Here is a 23,276-nt window from a genome sequence, read left to right on the forward strand (position 1 = left end):
ATTAAGTTAGACATGGCTTGGACCAATCTTTGGTCGAAACATATCTAAGTTTTATGTATATATATGTGTGCGTATATATGTATGTATATATACATATGTGTGTGCATATATATATGTGTATGTATGTATATATATGTTTGTGTGTATAAATGTATATATATACACACACATATATATATATATATATATACCTACTGCATATGTGGTAAATTCTGTTTATGGAGTTGTTAGCTAACTCCTCCTTCACTATTTTATTGATTTTGAGGAAACTTGACATATAAGTAGAACTTGTGTCTGGAAACCTCATGGCATACTCAGATTGTTGAAAAATCGATAATAGAGCCCCTGGAAGGGATCTTTATATATATATCTGATACATTTTATTTTAAAAACCAAGGGAAATACCCATTCACCCCTAGACGGGATCCTTGTATATAGCCAAGGGAAATAACCCATTCATTTTCCTAAATTATTTGGGAAAAATGAAATCGAGTATGCTTATTTCTTAGTATTTGAACTGTTAGAGTTATTTTCGCAATTTATCCAGTACAACCCTTAAACTAGTAAATAGTATTTTCCTAAACAATAGATCCACTTATTTCAGTTAGTGACTTATTCATGAATATCCCAACATTAAAGCCCCTGAGGGTAATATTCTCTGGGAACGCACAAATGCCCTTTTCAGAGTTATTTAATTTGAATTATTATCTCATATCTGATTAGCCTGTTATTATGTAACATGCTTCACGATTTTAGTATACATATGTTATTAGTATTTCCTTCTATGTATACTCTATACACTCTGGGAACACATAAAAGCCCTTTTGGGGGCTACTTTATTTGAATTCTTACTATTGGGTAACTAATTCCATGTTATTGCATAATGAATTTACAATCTGGGTATTCATAACTTATTTGGAATTCCTAAAAACAACATCCTGCGTAAGACAGTTCGGTATTCTCTGTAAATGCACAAAAAAACTGCTTTAAGGGCTACTTTCTTTGAATTGTTGTTGTTAGATTAGCAAAACAATTATGAGAACGGAACCAAGGGATAAGCCCCGCTTTCCCAGGAATTACTGGGTACATCAACTAGTGTATACATACATACATATATGTATATATATATATATATATATAATATATATATATATATACAGTGGCGGCCAAAATGTTCAGAACGGCATTGTTTTCGTCAGAAAAGTAGATATAATTTTTTATCAAAGTTGTTTTATATTCTATAATTTTCACAGACAATAAGTACGATATTGTGTTATTGCCTGAGATTTTGGTGTAATTTGAGAGGATAATACAAAAGTTATGGATGGTTTAGTGATTTACTGCAAAACCCATGGCAGCCAAAATGATCAGAACAGTTGCTTTTACTCCGTGGTTTAGTATATTTAACCGGCAAACTCTAATGTTTTGAATTTGTTTACGTGACGCTTCGTTTACTAAACATTAGTAAGAATATTTGCAATGTACTTTGTTAATATAATGCCACTTACTCCGTTACCAATTCGTCAGCAGATTATTAAGCTTCGAAGGAAGGATAATTTAAGTATTGGATCTATTGCAAACATTGTTAACAAGTCAAAAAGTGTTGTACACAGTATTCTTAAGGTCTACGATGATTCTGGTTCGTGTGAAGCAAGAAAGTTTACAGGTAGGCCAAGAAAAACGACCAAGAGAGAAGATCGTGCTATGGTAAAGTTGGTTAAAAAGGACAGATTTAAAACTACTGCTGCTGTTTCTCGGAAAATGAGCATTGTATTTAAGAAAACTTTATCTCGTAAAACTGTGTCTCGTCATTTAGTTGAACATGACCTACAAGCAAGAGCACCTGCAGTGAAGCCACTGATCAGCTCCAAGAATAAAAAGTGTCGTCTTACCTTTGCAACCGAACATGTCTTGTGATCTCAAGAAAAATGGCAAACGGTGCATTTCAGTGATGAATCTAAGTTTATGTTATTTGGCTCAGATGGGAAAAGGTACGTTCGTCGAAAAGTAGGTAAAAAATTGTCGCCTAAATGCCTTAAGACTAGTGTTAAATTCGGTGGAGGAAGTGTCATGGTTTGGGGGATGATATCTCGAGATGGTGTGGGCCCTTTTGTGTGATTACATGGAAATGTAAATGCAGGAGTTTATAAACAACTTGTAAAAGTGCCTGTGCTGAGAAATTCAACTAAGCGACCATCCATATTCATGCAGGACAATGCCCCATGTCACAAGGCTAAGGTGGTCATGAACTTCCTCAAGGCTGAAAAGGTTATTGTTATGGATTGGCCTGCTCAAAGCCCAGATCTCAATCCTATTGAAAATGTATGGAATATTCTAGGAGAACGTTCGAAAGCCAGAAATCCTAAAACAACTGAGCAATTATGGAATGCCCTTCAGGAAGAATGGAATGAGATCACCCAGCAAGAAATTGAAAATTTAATTTCCTCATGCAGTCGAAGATATCAGAGTGTGATTGAAGCTAAAGGGCTTCACACTAAATATTAAATAATTCTAGTATTCTCTGTCATTTTTTATTATTTTGTTATTTTTTCAACCGTTCTGATCATTTTGGCCGCCATGGGTTTTGCAGTAAATCACTAAATCATCCATAACTTTTGTATTATCCTCTCAAATTACACCAAAATCTCAGACAATAACAATTAATATTGTATTTATTGTCTATAAAAATTATAGAATATAAAACTACTTTGATAAAAACTTATACTTACTTTTCTGACGAAAACAATGCCGTTCTGAACATTTTGGCCGCAACAGTATATATAAATCTGTGGCTTAACTTCAGCTTTGATGAAAAGATAAAAGTTGTTATTTTGGATATTACAATTGAATTTGAGGATGTATACAATGATAACCATATTCTAACTGTATGTTATATGTTTATATGCATGTATATTTGTATACATGTATATATGTATGAATATATATATATTTAGTCTTGTATCGTAATTTTCTGATATGTTAGAATCTATTATATGTATGGTCTAGTGAAGATTACTATAAATATAATTATATTGTTACATTTATATATTTGTTGTGCAAGATTTTTTAAGTGAAATCGTGTGATGAAACAGATATTGTTGTATTTCAGAATGGGCATTTTGCCAGTTTAGCCAATAAAAACATATTTGGTGTTACTTTGCTTCAGTGTTCTTTATTTTTTACATTGATCTTAATCTTATTTCGGCCAGAGTTCTTTCGTCACACTCCTGTGACCGCATCAGTGGTCCTTTGCTTTCTTCTTTCTTATTTGTGTGTCTCTCCTTACTAACCATCAGCCGTTTTGTATTTCTATATTTCAAATATATAGTGTGTGTGTTTTTATTGGCTAAACTGGCAAAATGGCCATTCCGAAATACAATAATTATATTGTTATTATTGATAAACATAATAATAATAATAATAATATCAATATTGATAATAATAACAGTATTTTTATTAATAATTGATTGTTATTTATCTGTCCATAAGCATAGACGTGTTTATATGTTCCAATGTATTTATATATGTATATGACATATGGTATATCTACTTGAACCTATTGTTTAATTGTGTTTATTTATGTATTTTACGCATGTAAAGAGTATATACACTTTGCTTATGTATGTATATATGTGTGTATATATATATATATATATATATATATATATATATATATATATATATATGTATATGGCAATATGGTTATTTGTTTATTTTTTCTATGTATATTAAGTAATACATGTATCATGTTTAATGTATTAATGTTAATATATCTAAAGTTCCTTATAACCTCTGACGAGGCCTATGGTTATATATATAAGTACCTTATTTTGAAATGCCTACAACCTCAGTATGTTGACACATATAGGCAATGAAAATAAAATTATCTACTTTTAGCCATAGGCTGAAACAGCTGTAAGAGATGATTTTAACGATTTCATTAATTTATATTATGACTTATAATCTGAATTCTTATCTTATAATTTATATGTATTGAATTATAAGATATATATGTATGCTATTAATGTTGTCATTTTGTTAAATGAATAAATAATCTAACATTATAATATTTGTAAGTTGATGAACAAACTAATTTTGTTTCTCCATTTTTTTATTTGTATTATAAATTTATGGTAAAAATATTTCTTTACCTTCACCCGTTTAATACAATAAATGAGTTAATTGCATTGCAATTAAAAAACATTTATGTATTAAGAATCTGGGTACTGTACCAACAGTATATTGGATATAAAACCCTATATTACATTGTACTATATATATATATATATATATATTATATATATATATATATATAATATATATATATATATTATATATATATATATATATATATATATATATATATATATATATTATATATATACATCTATAAATATACATCAATATGTATACATCTATACATATATATATATATATATATATATATATATATATATACATGTAAATTTAAAATTTAAAATGATAAGGGTGAAAAATTGAATATTAATGTGATTACTATGAATCTAGCAGAATGGATGTCCAGTTACAGTTCATCCCTGTTATATAATAGTTTCCTTTTAATAGTTTCAGTATTAAAGTGAAAGTATCTGACATTACAATAAAGAGATGTTTTTCTTTCACTTTTGACACGTAATACTGAAATAGTGAAGATATGATATTGCTGTGGGCTCGCCCTAGGAAAGAAGTTAAAATTTTTTTTATGCCCATGACACTACATGGACCCTAAGTAAGGCTTGTATAAAATTTGAATGAAATTGGTTGTGTAGTTCTCAAGTTTTAGGGATTCACACAGACAGACAGACATTCATCATCATCATCATCATCATTTAGCGTCCGTTTTCCATGCTAGCATGGGTTGGACGGTTCAACTGGGGTCTGTGAAGCTGGAAGGCTTCATCAGGCCCAGTCAGATCTGGCAGTGTTTCTACGGCTGGATGCCCTTCCTAACGCCAACCACTCTGTGAGTGTAGTGGGTGCTTTTTATGTGCCACCCGCACAGGTGCCAGACAGAGCTGGCAAACAGCTACGAATGGATGGTTCTTTAATGTGTCACCGGCACGGGGGCCAGGCGAGGCTGGCAACGGACACGAACGGATGGTGCTTTTATCTCAGTTTTAAATATATAGATACATAAATACATAAGTATATATATATATATATATATATATATATATATATATATATATATATATATATATGGTGCATATCCATATATATAAATAAATATATACACATACATAGAAACTTGCACACATGTATGTGTGGGTGAGCGTACATACGTATAGGCTACATGTATATCAGCCAGTATTCTTTCTCATTCTATAACGTTTTCACGATAAATATGCTGATTAAAACATACTTGTGTATTAGTATGGCATATAAAATTGCAGACTTGTGTAATCATAGATATATATAAATAACCAAGTTTGTATGTGTGTGTGTAAATGTTTTAAATATTTTTTCTAAGTGAAAACAATGCAATTTATAAATATTGATAACACAGGTTGATGGTTACTTATGGGTGATGGTGGTGGCATTCAACGTACATATGGAGAAAAAGAGATGAGATACATGTGTATAGTGCATATACAGATAAATATATTCTCATACATAGAGACATGTGCACATATGAGTGTGTTTGTACATTCATATGTATAGGCCACATGTATATCAGCCAGTATCTTATTTCATCAACAAAGATTAAAATATACGTGTTTATTAGTATCAGCCAGTATCTTTTCTCTTTGTATAATGTTTAAAAAGAAATATGCTGATGAAAATATACGTGTGTATTAATATGGCATTAATAATTAATTAGAATAATAATTTCTACATTTATGAATTTGTGTTGCAAGATTCCTTGTGTGAAACTGTGTTGAAAGATATTGCTGCATATGGTGATGGTCATATTTTTTTGCTTTTTGCCAAATAGATATGTGCACTATATATTCGTTCTTCCCCCATTTATTACTGTTCTTACTCTAACTCATGTCCATCATCCAGACACCTTTTGTCACACATCTGTGACCTCTTCAGTGACACTTTCCGTATTCGTGTTTGCTCTTGCTCTGCTTATTCCATTCTATTCTTCTATGATGTGTCACATCATAAAAAAAAACAGAATGGAATGAGCAGAAGAAGAGCACACACAAATGTAGAAAGTGTGGCTGAAGAGGTCAGAGATGTGTGACAAAAGGTATCCAGACAATGGACTTAAGTTAGAATAAGAAGAGTAATAAACAAGTGAAGATCAGATATGTAGTGCATGTGTCTATTTGGCCAAAAAAGGAAAATAATGAACATCCCAAATGACAACAATATAATCATAATAATTAAACATTATGAATTCTTCTTGTAAGCTTGTTTCACTATGTGGCCTGCATACATTATCCATATCTTATTTATTATTGTACTTAAATTCATCATACTTTTATCTAAGAGTCTACCACAAAAAGCAATGAATGAGAAGAAAAATCATATCTTTAGCAGCCATTTATGGAAAATCTGTCTGTGATAGGCGGAAACTAAAAATATATTTGAAATCAGCATAAAAAATAGTTCTGAATCACTGAATAACCTATAAACAAACAATCAGCACTTATTTCATTTAAAAGTGCAGTTGTGTAATTATAGATATATAAAAATAATCATGTGTGTGTATGTGTGTGCATGTGTGTGTGTAGATATATATATACATTTCTGTGTGTATGTGTTTGTGTATCTGTATGTGTGTGTGTGTTTGCATCTGTGTGTGTGTGTGAAAAAATCATCCAATGTTCTGTCATGAGGACCACAGACTTGAAGTGTTTCAAATTACAAGACACCATGTGAGAGAAAATCGCGATGTCATTGGAGCATAATGTGTCCACATGGATGATGGCTCATTTGCAATCAATATTGCTGCAAAGAGAGAGAAAGTCAAACTGTTCAACCCATGACAGCAAGGAATGTGGACATTAAACAACGACGATGCCGATGATGACTATGTTAATGTTTTAAATATGTTTTCTAAGCCAAAACAATGTAGTTATAAATATTAATAATATAGGTTGATGATTAGTTCCCTTACCTGTCTTGCAGCAGTATGGCTCATCTATGGAGAAAAAGAGATGAGACATATATAGTATATATAGTGTATCATTCAACTACAGCAGTAGCTGAATAATATTCTTAAGGACGCAATTTACACACACGCAGCACCTTTCAGAGCTTGTCACTAATTCAGTTCTTAACTAAATGGAAAACCAGTAGATGAAAATTGGTCCAGTAGAAAAATGTTTACAATAAAATTTGGACTGACATTATAGGAGACTAAATAACACCACCAGTCAAGTTTAGATCTAAATAAAGCAAAATATATTCATCTTAGCTTCAATGACAGAAGAAAGCATGAAGAATTTCATAGTTTTGTACCCATGCAACAAAAATTTGTATAAAAAAAGTTGGGAGGTAAAATATGAAAATTAATATAAGTAAGGCATAAAATTGAATTTAAGCATAAATAACTTTTTTGTTTTAAAAACAAGCTATATTTTAATCAACCAATAATGCCAAAATTTTACTAGAGAATGAAATTGCCTGAAAATTCACAGATACTATTATTTTGACCTAAATAATAACTGAAAAAAAATTTCATTGAAATCTGTTTGATACCGATTGCATACACATTAATAACACCTTCCATACTGTGATACTGATCATACAGAAATCACAATTTGTATCAAGTATTTGTTTCACACCCTTTAAATTAAGTGCCAGTTGAAATGGACAATCAGTATGAATGGGTAAAGCTGAATTCCTATTTTCAACTTCCTAATTATTAATAAATAATTAAAAAGATATTTTAATTCTTTACTTTTAAAAGAAGTAACAATTAATAACAAATAAATGTAATAAAGTGTAATAAAATTTTTAGTTTTAATAAATACTAATATTTTCTAAATCTAAATACTTCATTTGAACTTCTATCCTTAGCTGCAATATTTTAAGTAAAATCTTCTTGTTCTGTACTTTACCAGATGTAATAACTAGTCCTGAACTTTTCCAAGTGTAATAATAGGTCCTGTAATTTTCCAGGTTTATAAGCTTAAGAATATTATTTCTATTCCTCATATTTTTCCATGTAATATATATAGATAGTTAGGTTGAGATATACATATATATACACACATGCATCCATACAAGCATGTAGATATACATATGTGTGTGTGTGTGTGTGTGTGTATGTATAGTCCACATGTGTACCAGCTCGTCAGTCAGTCTCACTGAACAGTGTTTATACAATAAACATGCTGAGTAAAATGTACATGTTAAGAATAATTATTGTAATAATAATAACTAGCAGATCCCTTAAACATTTGACAGAATCAACAGTCGATTTCATGGCTTATTTGTGAAAACTTTACCCTAAAACTCTAAAAGCGTAGCCTGGGTTGTGTTTGTATGAAAAGATGGTAAACATTCATTTTAGAAATATATTCTTTATTCTTATTATTTAAGCATTACTCCCTCATTTCCTTACTGACATGAAATTTCGTAACATTTTACTTCACGACTCTTTTTCTACTTATTTTTGGTCAATGCAACTAGCGATTCTTAATTCCTCGTGCATTTTTCTATCATTTAAGACTAAGAAAAGTATACTTTTAATTTAAAATTTAAAAATTTATGTTAATTGAAGATGAATATCTGCCTACTGCTCATCACCCACCTTGAGGTCACATTATATTTTAATGTAACTTTTTTCTACTGAACAAAGTCTCAAACTATTTATGCCAAACTATAGCTGAGGAGGTGACCTCTTTAAAACTATTAACAGTTTGCAATTTAGTTGAGAACTGAATTAGTAGTGAAGCTTGGAAGCTGCTGTGTTTGATGAAATGGTGGACTTGAGAATATATTCAGCCAGTACCGTGGTTGAATGATATTAGAACTTCTTAGAAGCTCAATCAAATTGCTGGCCTACATACATTATTCACATCATTTCTTATTATTGATCTCGTCTTTTGTTCTTAATTTCATCATACTTTTACTTAGAAGTCTGCCACAAAGGCAACAAAATAACCTGTAAAATCATATCTTTATCAAACATATATGAAATATCTGTATGTAATAGGCAAATGTTAAAACCATTATTGAAATCAGTATGAAAAATAGTTCAGAATCACCTATAAGTAGACATTCATACTTTATTTCATTTAAAATTGCAAACTTGTGTAATCATAGATATTTATAAATAACTGTGTTTGTGTGTGTAAATGTTTTAAATATTTTTTCTAAGTGAAAACAATGCAATTTATGAATATTAATAACACAGGTTGATGGTTACTTATGGGTGATGGTGGTGGCATTCAACATACATATGGAGAAAAAGAGATGAGATACATGTATATAGTGCATATATAGATAAATATATTCTCATACATAGAGACATGTGCACATATGTGTTTGTACATCCATATGTATAGGCCACATGTATATCAGCCAGTATTTCATCAACAAAGATTTAAATATATGTGTGTATTAATATGGCATCAATAATTAATTAGAATAATAATTCTATATTTATAAATTTGTGTTGCAAGATTCCCCATGTTATACTATTATTTGAAACATATTGCTGCATATGGTGATGGTCATATTTTTTTGTTTGCCAAATAGATACGTGCACTATATATTCGTTCTTCCCCCATTTATTACTGTTCTTACTCTAACTCATGTCCATCATCCAGATACCTTTTGTCAAACATCTGTGACCTCTTCAGTGACACTTTCCGTATTCGTGTTTGCTCTTGCTCTGCTTATTCCATTCTGTTCTTCTATGATGTGTCACATCATAAAAAAAAACAATGGAATGAGCAGAAGAAGAGCACACACGAATGCAGAAAGTGTTGCTGAAGAGGTCAGAGATGTGTGACAAAAGGTATCCAGACAATGGGCTTAAGTTAGAATAAGAAGAGTAATAAACAAGTGAAGATCAGATATGTAGTGCATGTGTCTATTTGGCCAAAAAAGGAAAATAATGAACATCCCAAATGACAACAATATAATCATAATAATTAAACATTATGAATTCTTCTTGTAAGCTTGTTTCACTATGTGGCCTGCATACATTATCCATATCTTATTTATTATTGTACTTAAATTCATCATACTTTTATCTAAGAGTCTACCACAAAAAGCAAAGAATGAGAAGAAAAATCATATCTTTAGCAGCCATTTATGGAAAATCTGTCTGTGACAGGCGGAAACTAAAAATACATTTGAAATCAGCATAAAAAATAGTTCTGAATCACTGAATAACCTATAAACAAACAATCAGCACTTATTTCATCTAAAAGTGCAGTTGTGTAATTATAGATATATAAAATTAATCATGTGTGTGAGTATGTGTGTGCATGTGTGTGTGTGTAGATATATATATACATTTGTGTGTGTATGTGTTTGTGTATCTGTATGTGTGTGTGTGTGAAAAAATCATCCAATGTTCTGTCATGAGGACCACAGACATGAAGTGTTTCAAATTACAAGACACCATGTGAGAGAAAATCGCAATGTCATTGGAGCATAATGTGTCCACATGGATGATGGCTCACTTGCATTCAATATTGCTGCAAAGAGAGAGAAAGTCAAACTGTTCAACCCATGACAGCAAGGAATGTGGACGTTAAACAACGACGATGCCGATGATGATTATGTTAATGTTTTAAATATGTTTTCTAAGCCAAAACAATTAACAATATAGGTTGATGATTAGTTCCCTTACCTGTATTGGACTGCTTTCAAAGAACTATGGAGAAAAAGAGATGAGACATATATAGTATATATAGTGTATCATTCAACTACAGCATTAGTTGAATAATATTCTTAAGGACGCAATTTACACACATGCAGCACCTTTCAGAGCTTGTCACTAATTCAGTTCTTAACTAAATGGAAAACCAGTAGATGAAAGTTGGTCCCGTAGAAAAATGTTTACAATAAGATTTGTTGTGACATTATAGGAGAGTATGTAACACCACCAGTCAAGTTTAGATCTAAATAAAGCAAAATATATTCATCTTAGCTTCAATGACAGAAGAAAGCCTGAAGAATTTCATAGTTTTGTGCCCATGCAACAAAAATTTGTATAAAAAAAGTTGGGAGGTAAAATATGAAAATTAATATAAGTAAGGCATAAAATTGGATTTAAGTATAAATAACTTTTTTGTTTTAAAAACAAGCTATATTTTAATCAACCCAAAAATGTCAAAATTTTTCTAGAGAATGAAATTGCCTGAAAATTCACAGATACTATTATTTTGACCTAAATATCAACTGAAAGAAATTTCATTGAAATCTGTTTAATACCGATTGCATACACATTAATAACATCTTCCATACTGTGATACAGATCATACAGAAATCACAATTTGTATCAAGTATTTGCTTCACACCCTTTAAATTAAGTGTCAGTTGAAATGATTTTTTATAACCTATTTTCAACTTTCTAATTATTAATTAATAATTAAAAAAATATTTTAATTGAATTATTCTTTATTTTTAAAAGAAGTAACAAGCAATAACAAATAAATGTAATAACGTGTAATAAAATTTTTAGTTTTAATAAATGCTAATATTTTCTAAATCTAAATATTTCATTTGAACTTCTATCCTTAGCTGCAATATTTTAAGTAAAATCTTCTTGTTCTGCACTTTACCAGGTGTAATAACTAGTCCTGAACATGTCCAAGTGTGATAATAGGTCCTCTAATTTTCCAGGTTTATAAGCTTAAGAATATTATTTCTATTCCTCATATTTTTCCATGTAATATATATAGATAGTTAGGTTGAGATATACATATATATACACACATGCATCCATACAAGCATGTAGATATACATGTGTGTGTGTGTGTGTGTGTGTGTGTGTGTGTGTGTGTGTGGTGTGTGTGTATGTATAGGCCACATGCTTACCAACTGGTCAGTCAGTCTCACTACACAGTGTTTATACAATAAACATGCTGAGTAAAATGTACATGTTAAGAATAATTATTGTAATAATAATAACTAGCAGATCCCTTAAACGTTTGAAAGAATCAAAAGTCGACTTCATGGCTTATTTCTGAAAACTTTACCCTAAAACTCTAAAAGCGTAGCCTGGGTTGTGTTTGTGTGAAAAGATGGTAAACATTCATTTTAGAAATATATTCTTTATTCTCATTCTTGGAGCATTACTCCCTCATTTCCTTACTGACATGAAATTTCGTAACATTTTACTTCACGACTCTTTTTCTACTTATTTTTGTTCAATGCAACTAGCGATTCTTAATTCCTCGTGCATTTTTCTATCATTTAAGACTAAGAAAAGTATACTTTTAATTTAAAATTTTAAAATTTATGTTAATTGAAGATGAATATCTGCCTACTGCTCATCACCCACCTTGAGGTCACATTATATTTTAATGTAACTTTTTTCTACTGAACAAAGTCTCAAACTATTTATGCCAAACTATAGCTGAGGAGGTGTCCTCTTTAAAACTATTAACAGTTTGCAATTTAGTTGAGAACTGAATTAGTAGTGAAGCTTGGAAGCTGCTGTGTTTGATGAAATGGTGGACTTGAGAATATATTCAGCCAGTACTGTGGTTGAATGATATTAGAACTTCTTGGAAGCTCACTAAAATTGCTGGCCTACATACATTATTCACATCATTTCTTATTATTGATCTCATCTTTTGTTCTTAATTTCATCATACTTTTACCTGGAAGTCTGCCACAAAAGGCAACAAAATAACCAGTAAAATCATATCTTTACCAAACATTTATGAAAAATCTGTATGTGATAGGCAAAGATTAAAACCATTATTGAAATCAGTATGATAAATGGTTCAGAATCACCTATAAGTAGACAATCATAATTTATTTCATTTAAAATTGCAGACTTGTGTAATAACAGATATTTATAAATAATTGTGTTTGTATGTGTGTCTGTAAATGTTTTAAATATTTTTTCTTAGTGAAAACAATGCAATTTATAAATTTCAATAACACAGGTTGATGGTTACTTACGTAAGGCATTGACTCCCTGCATCGAGTCTTTCTCATGCATACCTATGGAGAAAAAGAAGTGATATATACATATATATATAGTGTATATATAGATAAATATATACTCATACATAGAGACATGCACACACATGTGTGTGTTTGTGCATTCATACGTATAGGCTACATGTATATCAGCCAGTATCTTTTCTCTTTGTATAATGTTTAAAAAGAAATATGTTGATGAAAATATACGTGTGTATTAATATGGCATTAATAATTAATTAGAATACTAATGTCTACATTTATGAATTTGTGTTGCAAGATTCCTTGTGTGAAACCGTGTGTTGAAAGATATTGCTGTACAAAAAGATATTGCTGTACTTTTTTCGTTTTTTGCCAAATAGATACGTGCACTATATATTCGTTCTTCACACATTTATTACTGTTCTTACTCTAACTCATGTCCATCATCCGGAAACCTTTTGTCACACATCTGTGACCTCTTCAGCAACACTTACTGTATTTGTGTGTGCTCTGCTTATTCCATTCTAAGACCTCTTCAGTGACACTTTCCGTATTCGTGTGTGCTCTCGCTCTGCTTATTCCATTTTGTTCTTCTATCGTGGGTCACATATAATGGGTCACATCATAGAAGAACAGAATGGAAGAAGAAGAACAAGAGCACACACAAATAAGGAAAGTGTTGCTGAAGAGGTTAGTTACAGATGTATGACGAAAGGTTTCTGGACGTTGGATGTTGGTTAAAATAGCAAGAGTAATAAACAAGTGAAGAGCAAATATATAGTGCACGTGTCTATCATCATCATCATCGTCGTTTAACGTCCGTTCTCCATGCTAGCATGGGTTGGACGGTTCGACCGGGGTTCTGGGAAGCCAGAAGGCTGCACCAGGCTCCAGTCTAATTTGGCAATGTTTCTACAGCTGGATGCCCTTCCTGACGCCAACCACTCCGTGAGTGTAGTGGGTGCTTATATTTGGCATGAAAATGAAAAAAAGATGACCATCCCAAAATACAACAGTACAATAATAATAATTGAATACTATGACTTGTTCTTGTAAGCTCACTTAACTGCGTAGCCTACATACATTATCCACATCTTTTTTATTATTGTTCTTAAATTCATCAAACTTTTACCTAAAGGTCTGCCACAGAAGGCAATGAATGACAAGAAAAATCATCATATCTTTAGCAGCCATTTATGGAAAATCTGCCTGTGATAGGTGAAAACTAAAGACATACTTGAAATTAGCATAAAAATAGTTCCGAATCATGGAATCACATATAATCAAACAATCAGCACTTATGTGATTTAGAAATACAGACTTGTGTAATCATAGATATATATATATATATATATATATATATAATATATATATATAACAAAGTTGAGTTGTGGGGTACCGCACGAGTGGAATTATATACGAAAGAAGGTTTGAAAATGCAATTTAAAAGATGTTTATTCACTTTACCGGTTTCACTCTTTGGAAAAAGATTGTCAAAAGTAACATGTGGAAGTTTGGTTGCGTTAATTATTGGTTGTTGCAAATTGCTACATTACATATATATATACAGACTTTGGTAACAGGGACATGTTAAGGACATAAAAAAGTTCAACAAGTTCCTTAAAATATTGGGCAAAAAAGATTATATAAATAATCGTTCTCAAGGACATACTTAAGATAGTTTCCAGAAGGAATTGATATTGGTACTGTATCTGTATATTTAAACATGCACAGAATATTGGTTGACACAATATAAATATACAGTCTTTGGTGACAATAGTATGTTGAGAATATAAAAAAGTTTAACAAGCTCATTGAAAAAATGGGCAGAAAAGATTAAAACAAATATATTATACATCTGAGGGTAATTTCCAGGAGGAATTATTAAAAAAAAGTTCAGTATACACATACAGAATATTATGAGTTCAAAAAGATTTACATTAATGTAGTGGTGAGGTTGTTACTAACCTGTCCGTTTTAGCAGAAATGTGGAATAAGACGCGCACGCACACGCGCGCACACGGGCAGGCACGCATATACACACACCATCCTACCCCCAAAAATTCTTTAAACAACACACATCTATTTACACCACCCTGGAACAAATCAAAAACAGCCCCCACGCACACACAGACACATGTATACGTGTATGTGCACGCACACAGGGACACACACACTCACACCAATCTCACCTCCATACAGGCACATATATACACACGCAGCACCATGTCAAATGCCATCCACACACATACATGCGTACACACGCACACACACACACAACACCATGACAACCACACACGCGGTTGACAAACAGACACCATCTGACCAAATACTACAGACACACAGACACATCTATTCACACCACATGTATATGTATGCACACACACATACACGCAGAGACTCACATATTCACCTCATCCTAACCCCAAAATCATTGATGCTTGAAGGAGAGCCAAAAAGAGAAAAAAATGGGTACATTCTATTCAATTCCACATTTCTGCTAAAACGTACAGGTTAGTAACAACCTCACCACTACATTAATGTAAATCTTTTTGAACTCATAATAGTCTGTGTGTATACTGAACTTTTTTTAATAATTCCTCCTGGAAATTACCCTGAGATGTATAATATATTTGTTTTAATCTTTTCTGCCCATTTTTTTCAATGAGCTTGTTAAACTTTTTTATATTCTCAACATACTGTTGTCACCAAAGACTGTATATTTATATGGATTATAGTACTCTGTGTCAACCAATATTCTGTGCATGTTTGAATATACAGATACAGTACCAATATCAATTCCTTCTGGAAACTATCTTAAGTATGTCCTTGAGAACGATTATTTATGTAATCTTTTTTGCCCAATATTTTAAGGAACTTGTTGAACTTTTTTATGTCCTTAACATGTCCCTGTTACCAAAGACTGTATATATATATGTAATGTAGCAATTTGCAACAACCAATAATTAACGCAACCAAACTTCCACATGTTACTTTTGATAATCTTTTTCCAAAGAGTGAAACCGGTAAAGTGAATAAACATCTTTTAAATCGCATTTTCAAACCTTCTTTTGTATATATATATATATATATATATATATATATATATCAATAATTGTGTGTGTGTGTGTGCAAGTGTTTGTATGTATATATGTGTGTGTGTGTGTATATTTAAGTGTGCATGTGTATGTGTGTATGTATATATATATATAGATAGATAGATATAGATATATATGAAAAACTTTTCCAATCTTCTTTGTGCTGAGGACAAGAAGCTTGTGCTTCAAATTGTAAGACAGTGTCTGAGAGAAAATTGTGATGTCATTGGAGAGAAATGTGTCCACATGGACGATGTCTCACTTGCATTCAATGATGCTGCAAAAGAGAGACTGGGAGATGCCACTATGTAAGGTTGATTTAGAAGTACAGACTTGTGTAATCATATATATATATATATATATATATATATATATCATCATCATCATATATATGTATATATATATATATATATGTATATATATATGTATGTATATATATATATATGTATATATATGTATGTATGTATATATATATATGTATATATATGTATGTATATATATATATATATATGTATATATATATGTATATATATATATGTATATATATATATATTATATATATATATATATATGTATATATATGTATGTATATATATATATGTATATATATGTATGTATATATATATATGTATATATATGTATGTATATATATATATATATATGTATATATATATATATGTATATATATATATATATGTATATATATATATATGTATATATATATATATATATAAATGTATATATATATAGATATATGTATATATATATATATAAATGTATATATATATAGATATATGTATATATATATAGATATATGTATATATTATATATATATAAATAATTATGTGTTTGTGTGTGTATATGTATATATATATAGATATATATGAAAAAATATGCAGCATATTAATAGGTCAGAGTACTTGATTCCATGAAAAAATTTAATTTTTTTGTTTTTTCTTAGTGAAAATCATGTGGGTGTTAATATAGAAATTGACTATAATATTGTTGTTTTTAGCCTCAAATAAGCCCTGATACTGCAAACGTATCATCAAAGACATTCCACCCTTCAGCAAACCATCTTTTTAGGCATAATCTAAGACATTACATACATGTGATACTTTGGCTGTATTTTTCAGCATGTCGAGCGACTAGGTAGAGGCCTTTTCATTCGTTCGATTGTGTGCTGAGATTTTTTTACACATATATGTCATCATCATCATTTAGTGTCCGTTTTCCATGCTAACATGGGTTGGACGGTTCAACTGGGGTCTGTGAAGCCAGAAGGCTGCATCAGGCCCAGTCTGATCTGGCAGTGTTTCTACGGCTGGATGCCCTTCCTAACGCCAACCACTCCGCGAGTGTAGTGGGTGCTTTTTACGTGCCACCCGCACAGGAGCCAAACGGAGCTGGCAAACGGCCATGAACGGATTGTGCATTTACGTGCCACCGGCACTGGGGCCGGACGAGGCTGGCAACGGACACAAACGGATGGTGCTTTAACGTGCCACCGGCACGGAGGCCAGTCGTGGCGGCACTGTCAACAACCACGAAAGGATGGTGCTTTTTACTTGCCACCGGCACGGGGGCAGGGCGACACTGGCAACGGCCACGAACAGATAGTGCTTTTTACGTGCCACCGGCACGGGGGCCAGACGAGGCTGGCAACGGCCACGAACGGATGGTGCTTTTTACGTGTCACCAGCATGGAGGCCAGTCGGGGCGGCGCTGGCAACGGCCACGATCGGATGGTTCGCTTACTTGTCACCGGCACTGGTATCACAGCCGCAGTTTCCATTGATGTTGATCGACTTCGATTTTGGTTCTGCTTTCTGATATCTTCACAAGTGGAGTTTTGTGTCCCAAGAAGGAAAGGTATGTATAAGTCGACTGGCTACATACCAGGTAGAAGCCACAGGTTATGTCTCACTAGTCTTGCCGGGTCTTCTCACGCACAGCATATTTCCATAGGTCTCGGTCTCTAGTAATTTCCTTGGTGAGACCTAAAGTGTGAAGGTCGTGCTTCACCACCTCGTCCCAGGTTTTCCTGGGTCTACCTCTTCCACAGGTTCCCTCAACTGCTAGGGTGTGGCACTTTTGCACACAACTATCTTCAGCCATTCTCATCACGTGACCATACCAGCGCAAACTTCTCTCTTGCACACCACAACTGATGCTTCTTAGGTCCAACTTTTCTCTCAAGGTACTTACACTCTGTCGATTATGAACACTGACATTACACATCCATCGGAGCATACTGGCTTCATTTCTTGCGAGCTTACGCATATATATCCTCAGCAGTCACGGCCCATGTTTCACTCCCATGTAGCATGGCTGTACGTACACATGCATCATACAGTCTGCCTTTTACTCTGAGTGAGAGGCCTTTTGTCACCAGCAGGGGTAAGAGCTCTCTAAACTTTGCCCAGGCTATTCTTACTCTAGCAGTTACACTTTCAGCACACCCACCCCCGCTACTGACTTGGTCACCTAGGTAGCAGAAGCTATCAACTACTTCTAGTTTGTCTCCCTGGAACGTGGTAGAAGTTGGTCTCTGCACATTTCCAGTGTTTATTGCTCCTGAGCATCTACCACAGACAAAAACTATTTTCCTAGTTAGCCTTCCTTTGACATTGCTGCACCTCTTATGTGTCCATAGCTTACACTTGGTGCATCTTATAGAGTTTCTACTTACACCTTTTTTACAGATCGACCAGGGCCATCTACCTGAAGTCATTTGTGATTGGTCTACCTTCCTACTTATTAGGACTTTGGTTTTGGCTAGGTTGATTCTAAGGCCCTTCGATTCTAATCCTTGTTTCCACACCTGAAACTTCTCCTTCAGTTCTGATAGTGACTCAGCAATTAGAGCAAGGTAATCAGCATAGAGGAGCTCCCAGGGGCATCCTGTCTTGAATTCCTCCATTATTGCCTGGAGGACTATGATAAATAGGAGGGGACTGAGGACTGAACCTTGGTGGACCCCAACCTCTACCCGGAATTCTTCACTGTACTCGTTGCCAACCCTCACCTTACTAGCAGCGTCTCTGTACATGGCTCGCACAACTCTCACTAACCATTCATCTATCCCCAGTTTCCTTATTGACCACCAGATAAGGGATCGGGGGACCCCGTCGAAGGCTTTCTGCATGTCAACAAAAACCAGGTACAGGGGCTTATCTTTGGCTAGGTATTTCTCCTGCAGCTGTCTTACCAGGAATATAGCATCAGTAGTACTTTTCCCTGGCACGAACCCAAACTGCATCTGATCTAAGCTAACTCTCTCTCTAATTAGGTGGGCTATGACCCTCTCCGTAACCTTCATTACCTGATCCAGCAGCTTGATACCCCTGTGGTTATTTGTATCTAGGGCGTCACCTTTACCTTTGTAGCAGTTGACTATTATGCTGCTACACCAGTCATTGGGTATGACTCCTTCGTGTATCACCTGGTTAACTATACGGGTAACTAGGCTATAGCCGACACTACCAGATATTTTGAGCATCTCTGCAGTAATTCCTGATGGGCCTGGGGCTTTCCCTGTTTTCATGCTTGTAATTGCCTTAACTACTAAGGAACAGTCAACTCGGATTGCTGGTCCCTCTGTTGGGTCGACATTAGGCCGACTCTCTTTATCCCATTCATTTTCCTCATTCAGCAACCTTTCATAGTGGCGTCTCCAAACCTCTCTCTTTGTATCCTCATTTAGCGCAAGTGAACCGTCATCCTTGCGAACACATTTCTCTACTACCATGTCACGATTCTCCCTCACACACTGTCTTGCAACACGAAATACCTCAAGTCTTTCATCCTCACGGCGCAGCACCTTGGCAAATTTTTTCTTATCTGCTTCCCCTCTGGCTAAATACACCTGCCTCCTAGCTTCCCTTCTGGCAGTCTGATACACTTCCCTGCTACCACCATTCTTCCAGTCCTTCCAAGCCTGTTTCTTTTGTCTAATAGCCCTGTCAACAATATTGTTCCACCACCACGTTATTTTGGGTCTTGAGGGGACTTTGCACCAGCCACAGATCTGGTCAGTAGCTTTCAGCAGGTTGTCCCTCAGAAGCGTCCAGTTGTATTCTACCCCATGTGTAGCTATACCTCCCTCTATTTCGTCAAAGGCTTCAAGTAACATGTCTCTAAATCTCTGTCCATTCGCAGGGTCTTTAAGCTTCCAGACCCTTCTTCTCCATGTTGGTCATCTTCTAGTCGTCCTCTTAGTCCTGATCCTAAAGTCACTAACTACCAGTCTCTGTTGTGGGGTGCATTCTTCGCCTGGGAATGTTTTGGCATTTATAAGCAGCCATCTTTCCCTATTTCTGGCAAGGATGTAGTCGATTTGGCTAGTATGCCGGCCCGATCGGTAGGTGACCAGGTGGCTTGTCGGTTTCCTGAAGTTATGTAATATGTACATATATATATATATATATATATATATATATTATATATATATATATATATATATATATCATCGGCAGAAGTTAGAAAGTAAGTCGAAAGCTGAGATTGCATGTATTGGCACTTATCTAACACGAATTTGTCCATTGTCACTCTGTAACTTCTGACGAAATAACTTCTAAAATACAAGATTTTGTCAAAAACGTAAAGAGTAAACCCTATTCTATGTGACACATTCTACCAGAATCAGAAGTCTGAAAGTGTTTAGTTAAAAGAAATTAATTAAATAATGTGTATGTCTAATTGAATAGATCCAAAATGGATGAATGGCAAAGTCGACCTCTGCGGAATTTGAACTCAGAACGTAAATACAGATGAAATGCCGCTTCTAAAATACAAAATTTTATCAAAAACATTAAGAATAAACCCTGTTCTATGTGACATATTCTACCAGTATCGGAAGTTTGAAAGTGTTTAGTTGAAAAAAATTAATTAAATAATCTGTACATCAAAGTCGACCTCGCTGAAATTTGAACTAAAAAATGTAAAGACAAATGAAATACCATTGAGCATTTCGCCTGGCACGCTATCGTTTCTACCAGCTCACTGCCTTAGAAAGTAACCATTCATTTTAGAAATATACTCTTTATTCTTATTGCTTAAGCATTACTCCCTTACTCCCTTACTGACATGAAATTTCGTAACATTTTACTTCATAACTCTTTTTCTACTCATTTTTGTTCAATGCAACTAGCGATTCTCAATTCCTCGTGCATTTTTCTATCATTTAAGACTAACAAAAGTATACTTTAAATATAAAATTTTAAAATTTATGTTAATTGAAGATGAATATCTGCCTACTTCTCCCCACCCAATTTGAGGTCACATTATATTTTAATGTAACTTTCTTTCTACTGAACCAAGTCTAAACCTATTTATGCCAAACTATAGCTGAGGAGGTGACCTCTGTAAAACTATTAACAGTTTGCAATTTCGTTGAGAACTGAATTAGTGGTGAAGCTTGGAAGCTGCTATGTTTGATAAAATGGTGGACTTGAGAATATATTCAGCCAGTACTGTGGTTGAATGATATTAGAACTTCTTGGAAGCTCAATCAAATTGCTGGCCTACATACGTTATTCACATCATTTCTTATTATTGATCTCGTCTTTTGTTCTTAATTTCATTATACTTTTACCTGGAAGTCTGCCACAAAAGGCAACAAAATAACCAGTAAAATCATATCTTTACCAAACATTTATAAAAAATCTGTATGTGATGGGCAAAGATTAAAACCATTATTGAAATCAGTATGAAAAATTATTCAGAATCACCTATAAGTAGACAATCATAATTTATTTCATTTAAAATTGCAGACTTGTGTAATCATAGATATTTATAAATAACTGTGTTTGTGTGTGTGTGTGTGTGTAAATGTTTTTTTTTCCAAGTGAAAACAATGCAATTAATAAATATTAATAACACAGATTGCTGGTTACTTACGGGTATGCTTTATGATAGTTTCTCGGGTATACCTATGGAGAAAAAGAAGTGAGATATATATATGTATAGATATATATATATATATATATAGATATATATATTATATATATATATATATAAATATATGTATATATTTATATATATAAATATATATATAGAGAGCGAGAGTGAGATAAATATATACTCATACATAGAGACATGCACACACATGTGTGTATTTGTGCATTCTTATGTATAGGCCACATGTATATCAGCCAGAATCTTTTCTCTTTGTATAATGTTTAAAAAGAAATATGCTGATGAAAATATACGTGTGTATTAATATGGCATTAATAATTAATTAGAATAATAATTTCTACATTTATGAATTTGTGTTACAAGATTCCTTGTGTGAAACCGTGTGTTGAAAGATATTGCTGTATATGGGGATGGTCATATTTTTTTGATTTTTGCCAAATAGATACGTGCACTATATATTCGTTCTTCACACATTTATTACTGTTCTTACTCTAACTCAAGTCCATCATCCAGAAACCTTTTGTCACACATCCGTGACCTCTTCAGCAGCACTTACTGTATTTGTGTATGCTCTGCTTATTCCATTCTAACACCTCTTCAGTGACACTTGCCGTATTCGTGTGTGCTCTTGCTCTGCTTATTCCATTCTGTTCTTCTATCGTGGGTCACATATGATGGGTCACATCATAGAAGAACAGAATGGAATAAGCAGAACAAGAGCACACACAAATAAGGAAAGTGTTGCTGAAGAGGTTAGCTACAGATGTATGACGAAAGGTTTCTGGACGTTGGATGTTGGTTAAAATAGCAAGAGTAATAAACAAGTGAAGAGCAAATATATAGTGCATGTGTCTATTTGGCATGAAAATGAAAAAAGATGACCATCCCAAAATACAACAATACAATAATAATAATTGAATACTATGACTTGTTCTTGTAAGCTCACTTAACTGTGTAGCCTACATACATTATCCACATCTTTTTTATTATTGTTCTTAAATTCATCATACTTTTACCTAAAGGTCTGCCACAGAAGGCAATGAATGACAAGAAAAATCATCATATCTTTAGCAGCCATTTATGGAGAATCTGCCTGTGATAGGTGAAAACTAAAGACATACTTGAAATTAGCATAAAAAATAGTTCTGAATCACGGAATCACATATACGCAAACAATCAGCACTT

The 23,276-nt window shown here is 33.1% G+C and overlaps 1 protein-coding gene across 2 annotated transcripts in view; it reads right to left on the bottom strand.

The window, feature by feature from the left end:
* Window positions 1-23,276, bottom strand: part of LOC115221243 (ankyrin-3-like) — an 85,236-nt gene that overhangs the window by 24,909 nt on the left and 37,051 nt on the right. Inside the window, exons 6-7 of one of the 2 annotated variants that reach the window (XM_036510885.1) lie at window positions 13,072-13,113; window positions 7,091-7,114 (exon numbers count right to left, since the gene is read on the bottom strand). The exons of the other annotated variant lie outside the window; for it this stretch is intronic. Of the exons in view, the coding sequence (XP_036366778.1) occupies window positions 7,091-7,114; window positions 13,072-13,113 (66 nt within the window). The remainder of the gene's footprint in view (window positions 1-7,090; window positions 7,115-13,071; window positions 13,114-23,276) is intronic. 2 annotated transcript variants of the gene reach the window in all.

Source organism: Octopus sinensis, linkage group LG18 (assembly GCF_006345805.1).
Source record: "Octopus sinensis linkage group LG18, ASM634580v1, whole genome shotgun sequence".
Taxonomy (NCBI): Eukaryota; Metazoa; Mollusca; class Cephalopoda; order Octopoda; family Octopodidae; genus Octopus; species Octopus sinensis.